Source organism: Cibotium barometz, chromosome 31, assembly GCF_041138505.1.
Source record: "Cibotium barometz isolate CiBa-2024 chromosome 31, ASM4113850v1, whole genome shotgun sequence".
NCBI classification, from domain to species: domain Eukaryota; kingdom Viridiplantae; phylum Streptophyta; class Polypodiopsida; order Cyatheales; family Cibotiaceae; genus Cibotium; species Cibotium barometz.
This window is the reverse complement of record NC_141076.1, coordinates 23,364,863-23,390,126: the sequence shown is the minus strand read 5'-3', so window position 1 is coordinate 23,390,126 and position 25,264 is coordinate 23,364,863. Positions and strand designations below refer to the sequence as shown.

General features: G+C 46.2%; 1 protein-coding gene across 1 annotated transcript in view; it reads left to right on the top strand.

Annotated features, from left to right (window-relative positions):
* The window catches only part of LOC147620641 (aldehyde dehydrogenase family 3 member H1-like), a 115,785-nt gene that overhangs the window by 13,112 nt on the left and 77,409 nt on the right, over positions 1–25,264 (top strand). The window contains exon 2 of the mRNA XM_086824900.1: positions 12,381–12,449. Coding sequence (XP_086681026.1) covers positions 12,381–12,449 — 69 coding nt within the window. The remainder of the gene's footprint in view (positions 1–12,380; positions 12,450–25,264) is intronic.

The window sequence follows — 25,264 nt, the reverse complement described above, 5'->3', positions numbered from 1 at the left end:
GCATCATGATGCTCCTCAATGGTTGAAATCACCTTACATATTGGGGTGATTCTATTCTTTTTTGGCTTACAGCTGTGATTGTTGTATGTCTTTTTCATACTTAATAGAAGTCTCTTTTTGAAAAAAAAAAATATATCATATGTCAAGCCCGTCTTCAATAATATGTGAACACACCGACTTATAAGTCACTTTATTGGTAAAAATCCCATGGTGCCATGCTGTGTGGGCATCTTTCAGGCCAAACCATGCCAAAAAGTGCTCTAGCTTTCATTTGTGGAAAATCCCCATTCACACCTTGGTTCCTGACAGTGTGTGAAACACTGTTCAAGACTGGTGAGAGAACCAAATTGGTGACATCCCCTCCGTCTTATAAGGTAGTTGTCCGCAACTGCATAAGCCTGATACCATTGAAATATCCTATAGCAGATCCACTGTGCATCTGTAGTATTACATAATTCGAGATCCACGATCCAAATTCAGATACGGGTACAAGAGCCAGCCGTTTCATTTGTTGTATTGACCCTTGCTTGGAAAAGCCTGTGGATTGCTCCCGAAATAAATTCCTGAAAGGGGCAGGACCTGTTTCCCACTTAGTGTGGTGTACTGTGCAAAACCCCTATTCCCCTCTTTCTCTTCCCTCAAACGACACAGGGATGTAGTGCGGAGGTAGCATGTTGAGAGACAGCCCCGGCTCCGTCAGGACACCTCACAGAGAGCCATCGGAGATTTCTTTGTGGTACACACATCCACATTGGAATCCAATGCCCACAACAGTTTCTCTACTACGACATCAGAGCCCACCACCCGTACCCACGCTCGAGCTCCACGCCCCAGAGGAGTTCTTAGCGAGAGAGATCCATTCTGTGAGCCAGATGTCCCCAACCCAGAGCATCAGGTCCCTCCACCACACAAAGAGATTCGTGAGGTTCTCCGCCGACATGACACGCTCCCATCACAGAGGCATGACAGTCACTCCACCATCAGATCGGTTCTGGCCGAGGCGGGTATTATCATTAGCTGATCACAACATATCTCACTTGTTGATTACATGTACTGTCAGATGTTTTCATTTTACTCTTTCTTTCAATTTTCCATGGCTCAGTATATCCATGGTACCATTGTATTACTTATGGTCTCATAGGCCCTTGGGGTCTTCCGTAGATGTTAATAAAACTTTCTTTCTTTCTTTCTATCTTTATCTCTTGGACATGTGGTTGTATTTGTCATTGCACGCTCCGTTGGGCTTACAGTGGTAGCAGAGCAAGGATTTCTCTTGAAGAAATATATCTTGGGGTGATAGAGCCAGGGAGATCAAGGCCCCTACAAAGGGTGAAACCGGACGGAAACTCGGATGTAATGGACAGTCACTTCAGATGTCAACAAAGGTATGAAAACATAGCGGAAATAACCATAAACAATGCTTAAAGGGAACACAACACTGAGCCGGAACGGCCGGCCCCCCGTAGGAACTGCTTTATTCTGTCAAACGGGTTACAATCAAACCAAGGTGTGGGTGCCATACTGCACCGGATTTTCCACAAGCTTCCTCAGCAAACACTTGCACAGGAATCAAAGCACAAACCGTTCCAAGAGCCAATACGAATCAATAGCCCGGTGCGGTGTCCAACCCAACACCGAACTCTGTGCCAAAACAACCCTCAGAACGAAGCCTCAAATCTGCGCTAGAGGAGCTCTCAAATCAGTCCTTGATGTCTCCAAAAAGCCCATGAACCGATGGACAGGAGGGGGCGGTGAGAGAAGAATCTGCCGTTGTATGGCCTGCGCAAGAGAGAGAAGATCCTGCTGGTTGCTGTACCACTGTACGGCCAGCGAATCTGAGAGGAGAAGCAGTGGCCCAGGTGCCGTACCACTGTACGGCCTATGCTAAAGAGAGAAAAAGGGTGCCCCGCTGCTGTACCACTGTACAGCCTGTAGAGAGAGGCAAAAACCGATTGCTGCACCACTGTATAGCCGGCTGAAAAGAGAAAGGAGGTGTTGCGCAACTGTTGTACAGTTTGCGCTAGAGGGAGGAGAAGGCTGTCCAGCCCCGATGTCCATGGTACGGCCAGCACAAGGGGAAGAGAGAAGCTGAACTGCTTCCCACTGTATGGCCAGTTGCTCTAGAGAGGACGAGAGAGAGGAAAACGTTTTTATCTGCTGCCCGCCATCCTCTCCTCATGCGCATGCTTCCTCCTGCTTTCAAAGGAGTCGACCAGCTCGAAAATAGCAGTGCTTTTTCCCTTTTGCCAAAAATAACCGGGTTGGCCCAAAATTAGCTGAACTTGCCCAAGTATATCAATATAAAGCTTTTCTTGGCTTGTACTCCAAGTTTTAGCCAAAAATATCAACTTTTATGTTTTTCTTGGCTTGATGCCCAAGTTTCATCTAGGCGCCTCCTTTTGTCCACCTGTCATGCCCAAAATATCATATGTCCAACACGACTTTAATAATATGTGAACACACCGACTTTTAAGTCACTTTATTGATAAAAATCCCATGGTGCCATGTTGTGTGGCCATCTTTCAGGCCAAACCATAAATGCTCTAGCTTTCTTTTGTGGAAAATCCCCGTTGGCACCTTGGTTCTCGATTGTATGTGATACACTATTCAAGATTGGTGAGAGGACCAAATTGGTGACAAAGGGAACAACTATGAGGCTAATATAGGACCTCAAGATGGGAACCCAAGCCGACAATTTGTTTCTCATGAAACCACGGCCATGACATCAGTAGAGTATCGAGATTTTAAGCAGTTAAGACAGTTTCTCCAAGATGAAGAGTTTCTAGCTTGGAGAGCCAAGAAGGAACAAGATCATAGAAGGGCTCAAATGTTTGAAGACTTTATCAAAGACCAAGCCATTGAGGCTGGAGGAGTGGTAGCCGCCAAAGCCTATCTACGAGGCAAAGGGGTTACGATCGGAGAAGGATTCAGAGCTACCCGCTCTGCTACTCGTGGAGGACATAGAGAAGCTACCCCTAGGCCCGTTTTATCAGATGCAGCTTCTTCGAGCTAGGTAAGGGAGAGGAAGACAAAGGAGCCTTCAACCGGCAAAGTGGACTTCAAGCCGGGAGAGAAAAGCATCAAGTTTGATGCCTTTTATGGAAAGTGGGACACCAAGAAAGCCTTATCTTTCATCAAAAAGTTTGATGCCACCTTTGGAGGCGAGGACCTCTCCGAAAAGTCCAAACTCCGCATGGTCCGTATGCATCTAAGAGATGTCGCCTTGAATTGGTGGCTAAAAGTGGTGCAAGACGGGATTGAGCCTACATCATGGACCGACTTCAAAACCATGTTCAACAAGAAGTTCCTTCCCGCAAACTTCGAGGCAGATGTCCAGAAGGAATGGGATGAGGTGAAACAAAAAGTCGGTGAGAATGTGGCAACTTACCTAAATAAATTTTCAGCCGTCTCATTGAAATTTACTTATACTCCTATTCCATTACTACTGGAAATGCGTAAGTTTGTCAATGGATTGCGGCCTAGGATTATGCAGGCAGTTTATATGGCGGGACCTAAAACTTTGGAAGAAGCACAAGACAAAGACTTACAAGTTGAAGTGCCTTGGATGGTGGGCAAATCAAAGAACGAAAATCGAGATCCATCCCAAAAGAAGAGGTTCAAAGGAGGATCTCAATCAAGGAACGAGCCACAAGAAAAGAAGAACAAAAATGGGGATAAACCTCCTCTTTACCGAAAGAAGTTATCCCGCAAGCAACTTGAAGATTATGTCAAAGAGGGTAAATGTTTCCAATGTAAAAAGAAGGGACATATGGCTGTAAAATGTCCTGATAGACCAAATAAAAAAAGCCAAACCGCCCCAAACTAATGCATTGCCAAAGTAACTCCAACATCACGATGATACACCGCCAGAGATAAGGCAACTTTTCAAGGCTTGGGGCAAAGTGGCAAGCCAGCCCGTACTTATCCATTTCGACAGTGGTGCTGCCCACCACTATGTTCATCCCCGAGTGGTTGAAGCCATGAACCTCCCTCCGGATAGGTTTGGAGCTCCTATTTCTACAGGTGCTGCCTTTGAAGGAATGTTTGTAGAGGTGACTCCTATTTTGGGAAAGTTTCGCTTACAAATTGGAGACTATTGGATCATGAGAACTTTGTTGTTGGCAAAGTTGGACATTGTGATGTAATTTTGGGTATGCCTTGGCGTAAGAAGATATACCCGGCCATTGATTGGACTGGAAACAAGATTAGGTTTCCTTTTAAGGGGGCAAGAATGTAACTTTTGATGTAGGAGTTGAGGGGAATTCAATTCCACTCATTAGCCATGTACAAGTTCCCAAAGCAATAAAGCAATCTATTTCCTCGTGCTTGATATATGTCAGATATCCAAAGGATTTGGAGAGTGATGAAATACTCCCAACTCTTGATCGTGAAAGAAAAGACTTTTTAAAGAAATATGAAGATTGTTTTGCAGATACTCTTCCAAGAGAGCTACCTCCAAAGAGATCATGAGATCATTAGATTGACATCATGCCAGGAAGTTCACCTCCTAACAGACCTCCATATCGTGTGAGTCAAGCACAACAAGAGAAGATTATGAAGCAAGTGAATGAGCTATTGGAAAAGGATTCGATTAGACCTAGCTCATCACCTTGATCATGAAAGAAAACACTTTTTAAAGAAATATGAAGATTGTTTTGCAGATACTCTTCCAGGAGAGCTACCTCCAAAAAGATCATTAGATTGATATCATGCCAGGAAGTTCACCTTCTAACAAACCTCCATATCATGTGAGTCAAGCACAACAAGAGGAGATTATGAAGCAAGTGAACGAGCTAATGGAAAAGGACTTGATTAGACCTAGCTCATCACCTTTTTTCTCCCCAATCTTATTGGTTTAGAAAAAGGATGGTTCTTGGCGTATGTGTATTGATTACAGGGCTCTTAACAAGATCACTGTGAAGAACATGTTTCCTATTCCTAGGATTGATGACATCCTAGATAGATTGGATGAAGCCACCATCTTTAGTAAGATTGACTTGAAGAGTGGTTACCATCAAGTTAGGATTGTTGCAGAGGACATTCAGAAGACCGCATTTAGGACTACTTTGGAATCTATGAGTATTTGGTGATGCCTTTTGGTCTTACCGATGCCCCGATTACTTTCAACCGAATGATGGAAAGAATATTTCGACCACATAGGAAGTTTGCAGCTACTTTCTTTGATGATATTATTGTGCATTTAAAGAATGAAGACGAGCATTGAAAGCATTGGATATGGTATTTCAGGAATTGTGGAAGTACAAGTTGTATGTGAACGGCAAGAAGAGTGAGTTCTTTTTGCCAGAGATTCACTACTTGGGCCACATATTGTCCAAGGAAGGGGTCATGATGGACTGAGACAAGGTCAAGGCTATTATGGAATGGCCAGAGTTGACTAGTGTGCATGCAGTTTGAAGTTTCCTTGGCTTATGCTCTTACTACACAGGAAGTTTATCAAGTGGTTTGTTGTGGTAGCTAGTCCACTGTATGATTTGACAAAAAAAGCCGTGGGATTTCGGTGGGCCAAAGCTGAAAAAGAATCCTTTGAAGCATTAAAATTCTATGCTAGCAAAGGACCAGTGTTGATTATTCCAGACTTATCAAAGCCTTTTATGGTAGAGTGTGATGCTTGAGGAGATTGCATTGGAGCAGTCTTGAATCAAGAGGGCCATGCCGTGGCCTATGAGAGTCGAAGACTTCAAGGAGCCGAAAAGACTGCACTTACATACGAGAAAGAATTGATGGCTATCATTCATGCCTTAAAGATTTGGAAACACTATCTTATGGTGGGTGTCAAGTTTATTATCAAGACGGATCATCAAAGTCATAGGTATTTCATGTCTCAGCCTAAGATATCCGAAAAGCATATAAGATGGGCTAGTTACTTGGCCCAATTTTATTTTCAGATTATGCATACCCATGGTAAAGACAACAAAGTAGCAGAGCTCTATCTTGGAGACCCATGACTCATGTAGTTTCTATGGGATATAATATGGACTTCACTACAATGAAAGATCTTTATGCTACAAATGAGGATTTGAAGGATACTTGGAACAAATTACAAAATGGAGACTTGGTGACCTCTTATGTCATCAAGAAAGGGTTCCTTATGATGCAAACCCGTTTATGTGTGACTAAGGACTGAGGCCAAAAGTAATGGAGGAATGCTATGCTTTACCTTACATGGGACATAGAGGTATCCTCACAACAACTCAGGCTTTGGAGAGTTATTTTTATTGGCCTAGCATAAGAAGGGACATTGAGCAATATGTTCGAGAATGTTTGGTTTGTCAAAAGGTTAAGTTTGATCAACAAAACCCGTAGGATTATTGCAACCTTTGTCAATTCCCAATGTTACTCAGGAAAGTATTGCTATGGATTTCATCTTTGGATTGCCAAAGTCAGGATTTGGGAATGATGGAATATGGACTATTATTGATAGATTCAGTAAGCAAGCCCATTTTATTCGTAAAGAAGACTATCCGCACAGAGCATATGGCAAGATTGTTCATTCAATAGATTTTCAAGCATTATGGATTATCCAAATCCATTGTGGGGAATAAAGATCCTTGGACTACTAGCTTCTTTTGGAGAGCTCTTTTCGACAATATGGGGACAAAGCTGAAATTTTTGTTGGCTTATCATCCTCAAACAGATGGACAAAGTGAGATAGCAAACCTCACTATTTTGGATATGTTAAAGTGCTGTGCTCTTGAAGCGAAGGATCAATGGGAGAAGTATTTGGCTTTGGTTAAGTTTGCTTACAACAACACCGTTCACTCCTCAACAGGCAATGCTCCTTTTGAGATTATTTATGGCAAACCATTGTTGTTGCCCATTTTAAAGACCAAGGAAGAGATCTTCCATGCGGACGAGTTTGTTCGAGATTTGGATACAGCCTTTGCATAGGTTCGAAGGGCTATTGAGACATCTCAAGCCAAGAAAAGAAAGCTGCAGATAAGTATATAAGGAAGGTCACCTTTGAAGAAGGGGATTGGATCTTATTGAGATTTGAAAAAGCCAGACTTAGAAAGTCTGAAGCTAAAGAGCACAAGGAACCTAAGCTTGCCCCTAGATATTATGGATCTTTTTAGATTACCAAAAAGATCAATAATGTATATTATCGATTGGACCTTCTAGAACATTGGAGGATACACAATGCCTTCCATGTCAGCTTATTGAAGCTATATACAGGACTACCCCTAGAGGAGCTTGTTTTGGAGGATCCACTAGAGGTGGAAGAACAAGAAGAAATATAGTAACCGCAACAGATTGTGTTTCATTCCGTGAGAAAAATAAGAAAGACAGTGGTTAGGAAGTTCCTCTTGATATTTAAGAATTACTTGCTATGGATGCCAAAATAGTACCTTAAAGACTATCCAGATATACTTCGAGCTTATGAGGAAGCGGTTGGTCAAGATGTATTTGAAGTACAGGCTTAGACGTCTTGTGAACAACACAGATTTAAGAGGGAGGGATTGTACCTCTAGCGCCGCTCTTCATTGTATATATTCATATTGCAATGGAATTGATCATTATCTTGTTTATATAATGGTTAATTGGACATGCTCTAGTTTTGGGTGGCAACAATGTCCGAAAGCCCAAGGAGCAAGACTTGTATATGGGAGGAAACAATGCCAGATGACCCATTGGACGACAACGATGCCAAATATTTTTGGACTTCACAGTCGGGCGGTCATTGCGATTAGATGGCCCAGATGAGTGTATTGGACTTCACAGTCGGGCGGTCATTGCGACCAGATGGCCCAGAAGACTGTATTGGATTTCATAGTCGGGCAGTCATTGCGACCAGATGGCCCAGAAGGCTGTTGATGAATTCTCGGGCGGTCCTAGTGACCAGATGGCCTTGAGTGATAGTCTAAGCGGTTTCCCTCAGGAGCCAGATGGCTCAGCATGGTTTCTGATCAAACCAAACAAGACAATCCATGAACAGGAGGATCATTACTTAGTGCACTGCAAACTGATGTATGTTTGAATTTCTTTGACTTTGTGTGTTGTTTTTGATGTGTGGACAATGCTTGGATTTCTAGCATGTGATAGTCCACTGGGTTGCGAACTACCTGGAGTACCTAGTAGACGCGAATGATGCATACTTGTTTGTTGACTAGCTTGTGTCTAGTTTTTGCAGATGGTGAGTATGCATTTACTTTATCTAACACATGTGACAGGCCTTGAAGATGTACCATCAAGAACAAGAACATCGATCAAAGGAAAGGCATAGAGATGTTGCCAGATTTGTAGAAGACACCACATATATGAGGAAAGACCAGATACACAAGAACACCAGATGGGGCTAGTACTAGGGACATTTGGAATACTTGTATCCCACAGTTGAGGACAAGTGCGATTTAAGAGGAAGGCAAGATAACTATTTGGCCCTCTGAGCTCTTTTCACATGACGGAACTCATGCCCGGACATGTGGAAGGTTGATGGACACATGGGAATAGGGTTCATAAAGCTAGCACAAGAAATAGCACCCGTCTTGGTCAAAAAGTAGGAAAAAGCAAAAAGTCAAACTGTGTTGACCGCGAGCCAAGGGCACCATTGGAAAGAGGACACTGAGTTGGATCAAAAAGCTAAAAGCCGCTTTTTCAAAAAAGCAGCTCTAGGGCCAAAAAGCAAGGCATTGAAGCTAGAAAAGCAAAAATCGAGAACTTTAGGCCATATTTGATTATTATTAAAATAATAAAAGGAGAAAAGGCAAAAGCAAAGCAAAAGCAATGTTTACCAAAAAGCAAGGATTCCCTTCAAGTATAAAAGAAGCTTGTATTCCTCTTGATGATATAGAACAACTTGGTGAGATCAACTTTGTGGATAAACTCTGGAGAGAGATTGTTAATATCATCTTCATTAAAACTTCGTCGCCGTCAAAAGCGCCACTAACTCTTCCACCCCCTTGCAGCACCTTGATCTGCCATTGTGCTGCCTGCTGTCCCTGAGCGATGCACCGCCTGCTGTCCCTAAGCGATGCACCGCTTGCTATCCTTGAGCGATGTGCCACCTGCTGCCTCTGAGCACCACCGCCTACGCCGCTTTGCAACACCCAAATCTGTTGCAGTGCTGCCTTGCTGCGCCACCCTGTGAGTACTGCTGCCGCCGCCCTCTTGTATCTTCGTTTCCTCTGTTGCGCCTACGCCTGCGTCACTGTTGTGCCTGCGCCGCCTTGTAAACAAAGCCCTGTGCCGCCAGCTGCCGCCTCTTCCTGTTGCACAATCAGCGCCGCTAGCAAAGTAGCCCTGATTGCAGTAGCCAGCGGTGCCGGCAAAGTAGCCCCCCCTGTGCAGCGCTTGTTTTGGCTGCCGCCTTGTGAGAGCCGCCGCCAGTTCCTCCTAAAACTTCACCAAAGAGGAACTGCCATTCACGGCCACATATCTTCCACCCTAGCGTCTACTTTTTCAAGGTTATTTTTCTAGATTGGGCATTGAGGTTCCCTTGGATATCTGCGAGGTTCAAGATTTGATTCAGACATTGGTACTAGCCCGGTGTGAGACTCTTGTGGGTCATCCTTGTGGTGTGCTTGGTATCAGAGATCTTGTGCCTCGACATTGACTTCAGCCCCGACCTCGTCATCGACATATTTGTTTGATATTCTATTCATTTGTTGTATTGATCCTGGCTTGGAAAAGCCTGTGGATTGCTCCTGAAATAAATTCCTGAAAGGGGGCGGGGCCTATTCCCCGCTCAGTGTGTATTGTGCAAAATCTATATTCCCCTCTTTCTCTTCCCTCTCTCTATCTATATCTCTTGGACACGTGGTTGAATCTGTCACTGCATGCTCCATTGGGCTTACAACTTGGGCTTGTTTAAATAGCCTTCATACAGTATGTGAAGGGTTTTGACCCTTGGGATATCCATATGAAATATTCACACCTCTTCATGTCCTTTATCTCGTAATAATTATTATAATTGAACCTTTGTCTATCAACCATTCAATGTTTGAACACCTTAATAATTATTATAATCGAACCTTTGTCTATCAACCATAGCTTTGAAGCTGTCTCATGGAGACAACAAGTGATCTCCCACTCAAACCAGCTCTTCCCAAAGACAAGAAACCCATTGACTATGCAAATCTTCCAAACAAACTCAAAGAGTACCCCAACCCCATGTTGGAGAAAGAGCAAATGAAACAAGCCCAAAAGCTTGTAAGGAAGGTGCAAGCTAAACTAGAGCTAGTACTTGAGCAAGTGGTCAAGTACAAACCATTGACCATGCCTGAGCGTATCGAGACCCTATTCCATATTCAATCATAGTACCAATAAGGGAACCTTATAGCGTGCCAAAGGCCGTAGCCGAACCTGTGGCCATTCTTAATAAGCCACAAAAAGAGCCAGCTCTTGGAGGTGCTAATAAGTGAACATTATCCTTCATCTAGGGGCATCTAGATAGACAAATTACCACCTTTGTGGTACAACTTTGAAGCCCCCAACTTCCACCTTAGCAACCAGATTATCTGAATAAACATTTATTTATTTATTATTATTATTATTATTATTATTATTATTTTTGGAGCTAGTTAGTTCTACATGGACCACTTCTTATCGCATACTAGCGATGGCTCATTCAGAGAGAAGGATTTGCAAAGACACATGTTCACATGCTATTAGGGATGCAATTGGGCATATAAAAGTCCATTTCATTGTGTGAGGCAAGAAACATGGCTTTATAGGGATTCTAAGTCACGGTTTGCTTGCAACATAGGAGAGTTTACTCTACAGGGATTCTCTGTCACGGTATGCTTGCAACATAGGAGAGTTTGCACTTTCCTCTCAAATGCCCTTTTGACTTTGAGATCAAGGTTTGATATCATTTTTCATTTTGGAAAGGTTTGAATCTCTATCACTCTTCATTTTGTATCATGTTTAGGAATACTTGTGCCTCATCCTTCTCATGGTGAGGCAGCTGTTAGAGATTGATGATTTCAGAGAGACTACTCATGAGCCACAATTACTCATAGCCTCCTTTTGGATGACAATCGACAGTATAAAGGGGGATATAGAACACTCCATCCTGAGGTGACAAAAGATAGAGATTCTTAAGTTCATGATTGTTTGTACGCACATGTGATTCCATTATGACATGGTTTATAAGAATTAAAGGGGAATAAAATGGATATCAGTTGTTGTAGTGTGACATTTTCTTGCTAGTTCATGTTGATTTGGGTGGAAAGATCTCTGAAACGTGTGGTGTTGTGGGAAACGGCAAGCTGAAACATTTCCCCTGTTAGCTGAAACATTTCGGGCAGCCGTTTCAGTGACCGAAACGCGTTTCAGTCCTACTTTGAAACACGTTTCGGCCCTCAAAAACAGCCGTTTTGGGCCGTTTCCCGTAACCATGCATCAAATGTTCAGGGCCACTAGGTGTCCACCTAGCATCTAGTAGAGACAGATATATGCTACACACGGCTCGGAGAAACTTATTATTGAGGCTCATTACCAAAGGAAATATGGTCACATCTATTGGGACTTTAGTGGTGATGTGTGCACTTGTAGTCATCAATTTTGGGTTTCATGCAACTAAGCATGACGGGTGTATATTAACCGACTACCATTGTTACATAGACTCATGCTCAATATGGATGTGTCTCAATGGACATTGTCGCATAGGCTGTTTGTATATGATCACTGCTCAGGAGCTGCTCATTGCTGTGTGCTGTAGTGAGCTTGGATGGGCCAGGTCAGGGCTGTACAAACACCTGCTTACTGTAAGAACACAAGATAAAGAAGCAGCAGATGCTGTTCTGTATAAGTAGGCAATAGCTGCATCATTGATGCAGCTTTCGCATGTGTGAAAGGCTAAGAAGAGGCATCTCGGGTGGGCTGCTTTGTTGACGGGCAGGTAGCTGTTGTTGTGAACTACAGGAGTTTGCATAGGGTTGAGAGAGATTTGAGGCAAAAGTGGCTCCAAGCTCCTTTGAAGTTTGACAGCATACGTGTATATTGAAAGTGTGCAGGCTTTCTATTTGCATGGTTGTCGTTTATATCAAGTAAATATTATCTTTCAAAGCAAGCATTTGCATTGGCGATATGGTGTTGAAATAGCAATGTTCTCTCAGTTGCCCTTATGGCATGCAGCAAGTTCTCATGCTTTCTGATAATTAAATATTTTTAGCTTTATAACTTCTCCACTGGTCCTTCACTGATTGAATCCATGTAATTTGATAAGGGAGTTGTTCATGTTTCTTAATCTGACACATTCTGTTTTATTATTTTCAAAGTGGATGTTTTGCACCAGGCACATGGTGTTGACATAGTGGAGTTTTTGTGTGTTCATGTCATGCATTAAGTGCGAATATATATTTGCTCTGGCTGATAATTCACTAACATTTTCTAACTCCTATATTGCTGCTTGGCTACAGACTGGCATTGTCTTGAATTCATGTAAACTGATGAAGGACAACTTAAAGAAGTGGACGAAGCTACAGAAGGTGAAGTGTTTGTTTCTATTTCTTTTGATAGCTGCAGACAAATAGGGAGAGAATGATAAGCAGGAATGGGCTACGCATAAGTGTCAGATGAAGCTGAATACCTGCTGCATACTGCTTTCAGAACTGAGTCATGGTGTAGTATTGCAGTGAATGATGCACCTTTTGCTTCTTGTTGGATACCTGGATGCCAGATGAAGCTGAATACTTGCTGCATACTGCTTTCAGAACTGAGTCAGGGTGTTGTATGACAGTGTGCACCTTTTGCTTCTTGTTGGATACATGGATGTGGACATTTTTTAAAATTTTCCCAAAACGTTCCTGCTATTAATCAAAAGAAAAGGGCTGTAAAAAACATACTGCAACCCACCATAGAGGCAAAAACAGTGCCTGATAAAGACAAAAAGTGGGTAAGAGGGGGGGGCCTTCCTCTTCAGCTGGAAGGTCTTGCAGGGAGGCTACAATGGAGGTGGGGGAGGAAAAAGCCACACGGGGCTTGTAGTGCCATATCAGTCTGTCATCCCCTTTGGTAATGGAGGTAGCCAGGCTCCTTGTGCACAAGAAGGGTATGCGGTGCTTCTGCATCCACTCGGAGTCGCCTATGAGGCACATTCATTGTCCCTGCAACGTGTGGATGATATTCATCCAAGTGGAGCAGATTCTCTACGAGTGGGTTGGCGGTGCTATGTATGGCGCCTCCTAAACACTGGGCAAACAGAGTTAGTTCCAAATTAAGGGTCGTGCATGCTAGGGGAGCACAAGAATTGCTAGGAAGAAAGCAGAACCAAGAACAATACTCCTGAGAAATGCTGCCCCAAGCAGCCATAACCGAAAGCAGGAGCGCAACAAAACGCAACCCCCCCCCCCCCCTCTCTTCCCCCCCCCCGCAGCAGGTCTTCTCCTGCGGGCATCCGCATGCAGCTGCGTGGTGCCTGCCATTGCATCTCTCACCTTCGCACCGCCTCCTCACCCTTTTGCCCCCGTTTTGCCCTCCTTAGTTCTGTCTCACAGCACCGCCTCTCCTGCCCCTGTATCGCCAGCGATTGCTCCTCCTTTTCCACTAGTGCCTGCCCCCGCCCTATGCACCAGTCTTCATGCTGCCTCCCAACTCCTTCACCCTCCTCGCTACCAATCCTCTCCTTCGTGCCACTTCGAGCCTCCTCCGCTGCCTTCCCCTCCCTCAGCCATAGCCTCGTCGCCCTTGTCTTCTCAGCACAGGTGTTCGCCTTATCAGCACAAGTCGGCTTCTCTGGTCCTACCCCTTCAGGAGGACTCCATGGCTGCCACTCTGTCATCCCAACCTAGGTTGTCACCCCTTGCCCATCTTTTGCAGAAGCGGACCTCCAACCCCTTGCATCGATTGTCACCTCCCTTGAGGCCTCCACCTTCGTTTGCAAGATTGTGGGTAGCCGCTGGCCGACGCGCGGACAGCTCAAGGATCTTTTGTAGGCTGGACTCAATGGGGAGCCGGGAAAGATCACTGATATTCACCCTCTTGGGCGCTAATACTACCAGGTAGAGTTTGATTAACCTGCAACATCGGATAAGAGTCATGTAGCTGAGCCCCGTCGCATTGTGAACAGCCTAGACCTTCTTTGCGAGGTGGTAGCACGGCTTCAACCTAGCATCCAACCCCTTGGCAGGTGTCTCGGGCTTTGCAATCATAGTTTGCTTTCCTGGCCTCAGGAAGGAGTACCCCCTCACAGCCGCTTTGGTTCTAGCTCTGACGGCAGGGATTCACTCTCTGCATCCCCTTCGGAATCTGTTCCTCATGTTATCTTTCTTCCGTGCCTCCGGGGAGATTCTATTTTGTGTTTGGGGCATCTTGCTAGAGCGTGCTACTGCCGTCAGTCCAGGCGAATGGCATGAGCGGTCCCTCCCCTCGGTCCCCAGCATTGCTCCTCATTAGGGCAGAGGGGGCTCATCCTAGCCTTCAGGATCGAGAGCACTGGGCCGCGTTCCCCAAGGATCTTGGAGTATGAGAGTGGCGGTCCGAGGGAGGCGAAACCGCCGCTAGGACTGTAGGGTGGAGCGGCGCTGATGATAGGTGTGCCAGCCTAGTGGGCCTGAGGAGGTTACGGTTATGTCAAAGAACCGTTTTGAGCATTTATCGCAGTGCGCCCCCCCCCCCCCCCCCCCCCCCCCCCCCGCGCGGCCCCCCCGGGTTCGTTGGACCCCTTAGTATCCCCCTGCTTTGTTGGACGCCTAGGACCCGGAGAGGAGACAACAGACTAGCTCGGTGTGCGAGAGTTGACACACCATTTTACTAAGCCAGTTGAGATGACCATCGCTGCCCCCCCCACTCCCACTCCCACTCCCACCCCCACCCCCACCCCCTCCCTCTCCCCCCCTCCCACTCCCCCCCCCTCCCCGAGTTTTGGGGCAGCTCGTGGATTACAGTTTCTTTTGATGTCTTCCCGTTGCAGAAGCAAGTATTTTCAAGGAGATTGTGGCTCCCATCTGCATTTGTGTGGTTCTACATCACTCTAGGCCATCTACGCCAAAGAGTGGCATGATCTTCTCTTTCCCCTTGAGAACGGCTCCACGGACGATATGGAGCCCTAAGTTAGTGTCTGCCATTCACGGGCAGGCGGTAGAGCTCTCCCACCATTTGCAAGACCTGCAGATTACTGACATGCTCACTCATTTTTGGCTGCTACTAGCGCAGATGGAGTCGGATGGCTCTAGCCACAAGGATCAGGGTGGGGAGTTGGTATCCTCCAGCTTGGAGGTGCTCCTCTTTGTTTTTTTTTCATGTCTCGATGGTTTCCTACAGATACTTTCCCTGTGGACAGGTGGAGTCCAGAGTATGCCTAGGGGGAGGATTTGTGACCACCTGACGAGGCTTCACCCCAAGACGGCTTACCATCCAAACCCACGCCCAAGTCTCTCAAAGTGGAGGGCAGTTCTGACAGTTCCGCCTCCCACCGCTCTTAGATATGCGGATTGTGTCATGGAACATTCAGGGTTTGGGTGGATTGCAGTGCTTGAGGAGGCACGGGATCCTCAGAGAGGAGCTTCATAGAGTTGTCCTATTGACATACTCTACCTTCAAGAGCACCATCTCTCCAAGGGTTGCACCCATAGATGTGGGAAGATTCTCCAGGGCAGAAGCCACACCTTTTGGTCCCGTGCCTTTGGTCCTTCTAGGATCCAGGGTGGTGTATGCATCTCTGTCTATGTGCAGCTCTTATTAGTAGTGATTGACTTAGGCACCATAGTCACAGCGAGAGCTTAGTGGGTGATCATTAGGATTGGAGAGGACAGAGTGGGTTTCCTTAACCTCTATGCTCCGAGCACCACAGCAAGCAGAGCCACTTTTTGGAGCACAGTCCGTCCCTCCCTCCCACACGCTGATTTTTGGTGCACTGTTGGGTTTCATGACGAGTTTCCATGGACAGCTTTGTATCACCCTAGTGAGATAGCTATATTTATGTTTTCTTTCTGTTTTATTTTCCATTCCATGATGAGATATGCCATGGACATTATTGTAACACTTTGGTCTCATAGGCCCATTGGGTTTTTAGTAGATGCTTAATATATCTTTCTTTCTCTCTCTCTCTCTCTCTCTCTCTCTCTCTCTCTCGATCTGCATAGCATGCTTGTACTACCCCTTCAGCATATAGAGATGCATCTTGTCTTAGCACTCCATCCACATCCCCACCCCCCTTATATTGTTTGTATATGGGCTCCACCGATCCATGATGATTCAGAGTTGTATCCATACACATGCAGGCCTCGTCTTCTAGCTCCTCTCTCGGCAGCTCTATAGTTCCTTGGCTGAGCCACTTCTCTTTGCAGTGTTTCTCCCTGAGTCTCACCATCCATAGCCATGAACCTTCCTAGATCAGCAATCACATTTGAGAAATTCTCTGACAACAATTTCCTAGCATGGCAGGAAAAAGTCAAACTGAGAGATGGAGTGTGGAGTGTTGTCAACGCATAGAAGAGAAGCTCGAAGGTGCAGCTACAACACCTGCAGTGAGAGCCTGGACAGAGACGAATGATCAAGCACTAGCACACCGGTCCAAGGCTTGCCGACAACCTCATTCATCATGTTGACTTTGACAAGACTGTTGAACAGGTATGGGACAATCTTGAAAATCTGTTCGGGAACAAGATTAACAATTCAAAAGTGTTTCTAAAGCAAAAGTACTATGGTTTAAAAGTGAAAGAACATGTCACCATTTGGCCACCCAATTGGTCCACCCATGCTTTCTTATCATGTATGTACATTGGACTGGTGTCCATGGCAGTTGTTTATGCCTGGGATTGATGCCACTCATGTGATACTGTAGACTTGGCTTTTCGTTGGGACTTGTGCCTCCGTGTACATGCCCGGAAATGCTTGGTGGATTGGTGTTCCATTGGGTCTGGTACCTCGTGTACTTGCTTGGAGCACGTCTATTTTGGTATAGTCTCATGAACGGGGATTGTCCATACCAATGCTGCATTGCATAGCATCTTTATGTGCTTACTTGCAATTGAAATTGCATACTGTTTTTATGCTTGCTTGACCAATGTGTAGTTTCGGGTAAGGGGATGCCGCCCGTGAACCGTGCGTGTGAAACTGTCTGCTCACATGGTTGTGTGGCATGTGAACAGGTGGTAAGTATTACCCAATCTAGGCTCAAATAGCCCTTAGGACTTAGCCAGTATTTATAAGTGAGTGCGTTCCCACTTCATTAAAGTTTGGGCGTCCTAAAGTCACTTATAAATTATGACTACTTCCAAGTTCACACTCACTGAAGTCCCGAGGCGGACAAGACTCAATGTCCAGGACCTGATCCTCCCCTTTTACTCATAAATGGGCATCTCCCCATGTCCCTTCACCTGATTGGACCCCAATTCACTTACTTATTAAGAGAAAATTCGTGTTTTCTCTTCATGCAGATTTTTGGAGGCTGAAAACTCTGTTTTTCCACCATTTCTCTCCATTTCCAAGCTCTCCATAGCCATACCCAACTTGCTAGGGTGTTTTCCAAGCTTCCAAGAGTGTTTCCAAGTGCTAATCACTCTCCTACTCATTCCCAATGACTGAAATTCAGCAAAACAGCTCTCATTTTTGTTGTAATTTTTGGTCTTTTTGCTGAAAACCCTAATTTCAGCCTTCCTTTCTCAAGTTGAACCATAGGGGAAGCTTTCCCAAGGTTCCCTTCATCCTCTTGAAGACTTTTGTCTCGCGAAGAAAGGCGACAAATCAAAGATCTCAACACTCCAAGGACTTCCATCGCGAAGACTTCCGCTGTCATCGACTCTACCTTCTATTGGTAAGCTTTTATGCTTAAATATGGGAGCAAGTAGCAGGAGGGAGGAATCGGATTACAAGATCACATACCATGTGTAGTGTTCTCTTGTCCTACGTGCTCTCTTGCAGATTGTTGCTACCATGTGTTGGTGGAACAATAGAGAGCAGATGGTAGGGAACATGGGCACTTGAGAGGGTAGTGTGGGTTGCAAGTCTATATCGACAACCACTTGTTTGCAATACTGTATTCATATGCATTGGTATGGAAATCTAGAAATGCCCATGACACTATATACTTTTTTTTTTCCGTACATACCCGGGGCCCACTCAAGTGGATGGAGCCGATTCTCCCAAGATCAATATACTTTATTTGAGGGAGGGGTCGGCCGTTCCGGCTCATTGTGTGTCTCTTGTCAATTTAGCAATTTACTTCTTGTATTTGAACAAGTGTCCATCAAATCTTAGTGTATTTAAGTGTATTGATTAGCATTGTGTTCAACCAAGTTACAGAACATCACACTTTGCAAGAGCACCTCAACACCATAGGCTCCCTCCTCCAACAACTAGCTGCTCTAAGGGCCAACATTGATAAGGATGATAAGAAGCAGTACTCGTTTCTAGCTTGGAAGAGATGGGAATGTACAAAAAGGTGATAACTTCACTTTGGGTGTCTAGAGAGATGCCATATGATGACATGGTGGCTATACTCATTGATGGGGATCGTCGACTTTAAGAGAATGTTCTATTAGTCATGACATAAAGAGAGGCTACTTTTCCAAAATGGCAGGTAAAGCCAAGGGAAAAGTAGTCAAGTGCACATTCTGCAAGAAGCTGGGACAGAGAAGAAAGATGCTACAAGCGCACGGCAAGCGAACACGCCAACCTAGTGGCAAAAGAAGAAGAAGATCATGACGATGCACTAGAGCAGTTGGAAACTTCTACGACAGTACCAAAAAAAGCCTACAATGCAATGGCTAATCTATCTCTTTTTAAGATAGATATTGATTGGGCTTTTTAGACAAATAATTTCCATGTGTGTTGAGTTATAATGGGTTCTTTGCCCGGGTAGTCCCCCGAAATTTGATTGTATCTTTTATGTTTTTTTCCCGTGTTTGTTATATGTTTGTACTCCCTTATGTTATAAAAGCTCCACTATCCGAGTGTATCCTTGTTTAGATCCAAGGGGGGGTTGATCTTTGAGTAGATTGATGTAAGTTAAAGCCAGGTGTGACTTGATTCATTGTACATAGATGATAGGTGTGACTTGAGTCATGGTACACAAGGGGGGGTTGGTCTTTGAGTAGACTGATGTAAGTTAAAGCTAGGTGTGACTTGATTCATGGTACATAGACTGGTTTCATTCAGGATCGGAGTATTCTGGACAACATCTTCACCTTCTGGGAGTCAACCACGTTGCATGAGGTCCCAATGTTGAAGAAAGAAAGAGACTAGAAGCCCATCTGCCCTCGGGCATTTGCCCCTAGGAAGAGCCATCAATGCCTCCGCCAGCTCCTCTGCAGTGAATGGAGTCAATAAGGACCGAAGAGCGAGGGGAACCACCTCTCGTATGCCGCCAGACCCTCTTGCGCGCGTCCATCACCTGTGGGAATAACGGGGCACCCGTGAGAAGAGATCGGAAAAAATCTGTGGCAATGGCTCTCACATGGGGGGTGATAAGAAACAATAGCTCCATCCTCACCACACAACCTGTGAATACCATCTCTCCTCCTGTGGTGGGGGCCGGCTATCTCAAAGAAATCCCCTATGACTCTCGCCGGTCTAGGTCCAAAAGGAAGCTCTGGCATGGTACTTGGACTCTCGTCAATGGATTTGATCTTAGTGCAGGCAGCAGCAAGCCGACTCTCAATCCAAGGGCTATCTGGGGAACTCTCCTGAAGCCAAGCAAGACTCCTCTCTTGCTCATGAAATCCCGCTAATCTGCTATGAACTGCCTCCTACAAAAAACTGCTGATCTCACCAAGGCCTGCATCCAGGGTGCATGCGGTAGAGCCTGAAATAAAGTCCAGTCTCGCCCATATCTGCTCGATCCTCCTATAGATCTCGGGGTCTTGTATGAGGTTGTCCGGAATCCTAGAGCTCATGTGCCTGTCCTGGCTCCACGGGTCCCTCAAGGACAGAATAACCGGAGCGTGATCTAAAAAGGTCGTGCCTTCCAAGATACCGACTATGCCCCTATGGTTGCAAGCCCACTCATCCACGTAAAACCTGTCAAGTCTAGAGAGGTTGGGGCTGGTGCTCCTCTTGTCAGACCGCAAGAAGCACAAGGTCCCAGGGCTGCGCCCAAACTCTGGAAGATGCCAAGGATCCTATTCCTTGAGTGCCAGTATCAACTCCTCCCATGTTGAGTTTTTTGCACTTGAAACTGTGGCCATGCCTCCTCCAAGTCTGTACTCTGTTGCCTCAATCATGTTAAAGTCTCCACCCATGCACCAAAAGTCAGCTTGAGGAAGGGCCTGTCGGACTGTGCTCGATAAGATGGCTCTACTTGCTGCGGCGTTCGGGGCATGAACATTGAGGAAGCCCATGCAATCCTCTCCAATCATAATGGTAACCCACTATGCTCGCCCAGAGAAAATGACTCATGAGCCTATCACTACCGGCAAAAGCTGCTCACTGATAGAAATACAAACTCCTCCTTACGTCCCCGAGGGGCCGAAAGAGGGATATCAAAAAGTGTGACTCCTGCCTGGTAAAATCTTCCCGCAGAGCGGCGGATATGCCTCTCGGAAAGGCGGTGCTCCTAGAAGAAAAGAATGTCGATGGGTCCCTCAACTGTAGCTCTATTAAGCATAGTAACAGGGATGGGGAACAGGGACGGGGGACGGGGGACGGGGGACGGCATACAAAATATGCAATTTTAAGTAGGCCCTCATTCAAGAAACTTAACAATACTAAAACAAAGTCACTTTACACTTCCAAAGCATCAATATCAAGTCATACTAGCAAAAAAATGGGTGCTACAAAAAAGGAGATTGGGCACCCAGGTGCCAAAGGCTAAAGCAAAAGACAAGGGCAAAGGCCTAGGCCCTAACCACGTAAGTGGCATACAAAAAAGAGACTATCACTAGAGTAGTACAAATGTCAAAAAGCCTCAAGGGGCATGTGAAGTGCTGGCCTCACGAGTCACAATCATGGGTCCCTGCAATGCATGCAGGCTCCATAGAGATGTCCTCCACTTGCTCCTCCAACTCCTCATCATCCTGAGACATCTCTCACTCGGTAAATGCATCAGCCTTTGCAGTTGCACTCTTGCAAAGCATTCGCAAGTTTGCACTCACAAAGACTAGATCATTTGCCCGTTCCACCCCAAGACGGTTCCTCTTCTTCGATGCAATGTGACTGTATGAGCTCCAAAGTTGCTCTAGGCAAGAGGAACTCACTGCCTGGCTGAGAATGCGGATGGCTAGATGCTGAAGCTCAGGTCCATCTGAACCAAAATCTTCCCACCACAAAGCAGCCCCAACTTTGAAGCGATCATCCTGTGCATCCATGTCTCCATAAGAGCCCTGAAAGCTCCTATACCTAGACAACTGGTCACGGATCTTCCGCCTAACATTTGGGTCAGGCACAAGTCGAGTCAAGACAAGTCTCCATACTGGCTCACCTCTGCGTCACTTTCTTGCCCTTTACCCTGAAACTCAGGGTCCACCACATAGGCTGCTGCATGCAAAGGAGAGGAGTAGGAGTTCCACCTACGCACACATAGGGCACGGATCTCCTCATACCTGTTCTCATCTGGCTCCAAACCCCTCAGCTTCTCTATCATGCTGTCCATAGCCTCATATACCTTGCCGATGCATGGCTTCATACCATCCACAAGCCTCATCAAGTGGACAATAGGTTGAACCATAGCATCAATGCGCTTTACTTTTTCCCAAAAATCAGGGCTCTCTGCTTTTTCCTTGCATAGAGCTCCTGTCTTAGTGGAAGCCAATGGTGAAGAAGTGAACTCGTCACTAGTGAACTACTGTCTTAGTGCACCACTACACTCTTTCAATCGGTGGAGCATCAAGAAGTTGTAGGAAAACCTCATATCTGAGTATTTGAGGAGCTGACGGCTGGATTTTTTGGAGAATTCATGGCGTAGGAACTGATGGTTTGTGACAAATGTCACTATTTGGCTGCCAACTTGGATGATAGGCCGGATCCATGGCAAGTCCCCAATATCCTTCAAGAGATTATTTAAGCAATGTGCCATGCAAAATGACATGGTGATGTTGGGGTACATGCTCTCGATGATCGCTCTGGCTGCCCTGTTTGAAGCCTCCCCATCAGCAACAAAGCCCACAACTAGGTCTAGGCCAATGATCTCTATGCCACTGGTCCACTCTACTACCAGCGCATTAGCACTCTTCCTGGTCCCAAAAGCATCATGAGAGGCGATGAAGTACATGTCACCGCGGGAATATGCGACAAGGCCATGGATGGACCTCTTCCGCATATCACTCCATCCATCGGCTATCAGGGACACTCCATTCCTTGCCCATTGTCGCTTCGTGTTTTCTATTGCTTGCTCCACAAGCCTCTTCTCCTTCTCTAGCAATGTGGTGCGCAAAGACTCTGATGATGGGGGCGTATAGTTTGGACCATACTCCCTTGTCTTCTTTACCATGACCTTGAAGAAGTCCGATCTATCCACAAAAAATGAATAATTTAATAACCGATCAACTTCAAAGTTCAAAGTTCAAGTAAGAGGAACTTAATTCTTGATTACCTGGCAGCATGGAAAGCAATGTGGTCGTGAAAGAGCAACAAGACTACAAGTGACAACTTGAAATTACAACTTACCCAATGCCACTTGAGGAGAGCTTGAGCCTTGCCCAATGCCCACTTGAGTCTTGAGCCTTGGCCCTTGAGGAGTGTTGAGCCAATGAGCTTCCCACGGAGGCGTGTCTTCTTATAGCATGGGGGCTCTTCTTAGTGGGGAGGGGCTGCTACAGTGCGCCGCCCAACGGCTACAATGCGCAACGGCTACAACTGCCCAGCGGGTCGGTTGACCGTCCCAGTCCGTCCCGTCCCACAGCCTGAGCCGTCCCGGCGTCCCCGAAACGTCGTCCCGTTGTTACACCTCGGACTCACACGTCCCCCATCCGCCCCCATCCCGTCTCTGTTCCAATCCGTTATGGAACGACGTCCCCCCCCCCCCCCCGCGTCCCCTGTGACTATGCTATGAAGCTCTCCTCTGAGGATGCCTCACCTCTGAAAGCACTGAGGCCCCCCTAAACCTTGAATGTTCCATGAGGCTATCCGCATATCAATCTCTGTGGGAAGCAAAACTATCAGATTTGGCTTCCACTTGAAGAGTCTTGGGCATGGGTTTAGATGGAGAATAATCACAATCCATCTTGGGACGAAGTCGCGCCAAGTGGGTGCGGATCCTGTCGTCCATGTGACGCCACTCTGTTCGAGTGCGAGAGTAGGCATACTCCGAACTCCATCACAATAGAGGTATCTGTAAGAAGGGGGGAGGGGGACTGTGATTGAGATATGCAGGAACACAAAGAGAAGCACCTCCAGGCTGGAGGCTACCACCTCCGTGTCTTGGTCTCTATGTCATGAGCCTCCAAGCTCCATCCTAGCCAAGGGCTAGAGGTGGGTGAGCAGGTCAGTGATGCAAAGATCGTGAAGATGGTGTGATAGCTCAACTGCCTGTCCCTCGATGGTGGCAGCCACCGACTCCAAGTCCCACTCCATCTCCAGGGCTGCACTCAAAGGAAAAGAGAAGATCATCGCGCCACTCTCTGGCGTAGAAGGTCTGGAGTGATGAAGCACCACACATATCCGAATGGGGGCTAATATCTTTGTAACTATTTGGTCCTCCATGCTCTTTTCACATAATAAAACTCATGCCCAGACACATGGACAGGATGATGAACACATGGAAGCAGGGTTCCTAAAGTTGGAATGGGAAAAAAAGCACTTGTCTAGGTCAAAAAGCAAGAAAAAGCAAAAAGTCAAACTTTGTTGACCAAAAAGCTGAGGACACCGTTGGAAAGAGCTCGTTGAACTGAGTCAAAAAGCTATAAGCCGCTTTTTCAAAAAGCAGCTCCAGGGCCAAAAAGCAAGGCCCTGAAGTTAAAACCAAGAACTCTGCTTATTATTAAAATAAAAGCAAAAGCCAAGTGGTAAAAACAAAAGCAAAGCATGGTAAAAGCAGGCCTCCCCTCAAGTATTTAGAGAACCAAGCACCCTCTTGGTGGAGCATTGAAGAAATCTTGGAGACTCATAGAAGAAAAACGTGGAAAACTCCTTGCGAAAAGCAAGAACATCATCAACCCTCTTGTGTGCTACTTCTATAGCCTTTTGCAGCACCAACCACCACCTCTCCACCCCCTATGAAGAAGCGCCGCCGCCCAGAGCCGTTTTCGCCAGTGCCGCCTACCGCCCTTGAGCCGCCTGCCGTCAGCATCTCCGCTGCTCCAAAACTAGAGTTTTTACCGCCTTTTTGCTAGACTTTTTGCCACCTGTTGGTAGCTTCCGTTTGAAGAACCGCCACCTCCATTAGTGAAAGAATTGGATTGGAAAGAAAGAGCTTTTTGTGGATACTTGAGAACATCAGTTGGATTCTTTGGATATCGGTACTAGCCCGGTGTAAGTTTCTTGTGGGTCATCCTCGAGGTGAGCTCGGCATCAGATATCTTGTGCCTCGTCATCGACAACGGTCCAATCTTGTCATCGACACCTTTGTTTGATATCGTATTCATCTATTGAATTGGTCTTGGCTTGGGAAAGCCCGTGGATTGTTTCTGAAATAAATTCCTAAAGAGGGGGCGGGGCCTGTTCCCCACTCAGTGTGGTGTACCGTGTAAATCCCCTATTCCCATCTTGCTCTCCCCTTCTCTCTCTCTCTCTCTCTATCTCTCGTACACATGGTTGCATCTGTTACTGCACGCTCCGTTGGGATTACAGTGGTATCAGAGCAGGATTTCTCTTGAAGAAATCTTTTCTGGAGTAACAGAGCCATATCGAGAGTTGAGGGAGACCAAGGGCCTCAAGAAGGGAATAACTTTGAAGACAACCCAAGACATCCAGAAGAGATCCAAGGCCGCCAGTCTGTCTCTCATGAGACTGCAGTCATGACATCAGCCGAATATCGAGAATTTCAAAAGTTCAAAAGGTATCTCCAAGATGAAGAGTTCCTAGCTTGGAGAGCCAAAAAGGTACAAGACTATAGAAGAGCCCATATATTCGAAGATTTTATCAAAAGATCAGACCACCGAAGCCGAAGGTGTGGAAGCCGCTAAAGCATACTTACGAGGTAAAGGGGTTTCCTTTAGAGAAGAATCCAGGACAGGCTCGCTGAAGCTCCCGCCGTCACCCCCCCTGCTCGCGCTGCTCGCCCCTCGCCATCCCTCCCTCGCGCCCTGTCCCCCCCCCCTCCCCCTCCTAGAGCTTATGCGCCCCCCCCCCCCTTCTTCTCGCCATCGCGCCCCCCCCCTTCTCCTCGCTTTCTTTCCCTCTCGCGCTGAAGCGCCCCCCTCCCCCCCCCCCCTTCAGTTCGCCTTCGTGCCCCTTCCCCTCATCAGCGCCCCGTCCCCCCCCCCCCTCC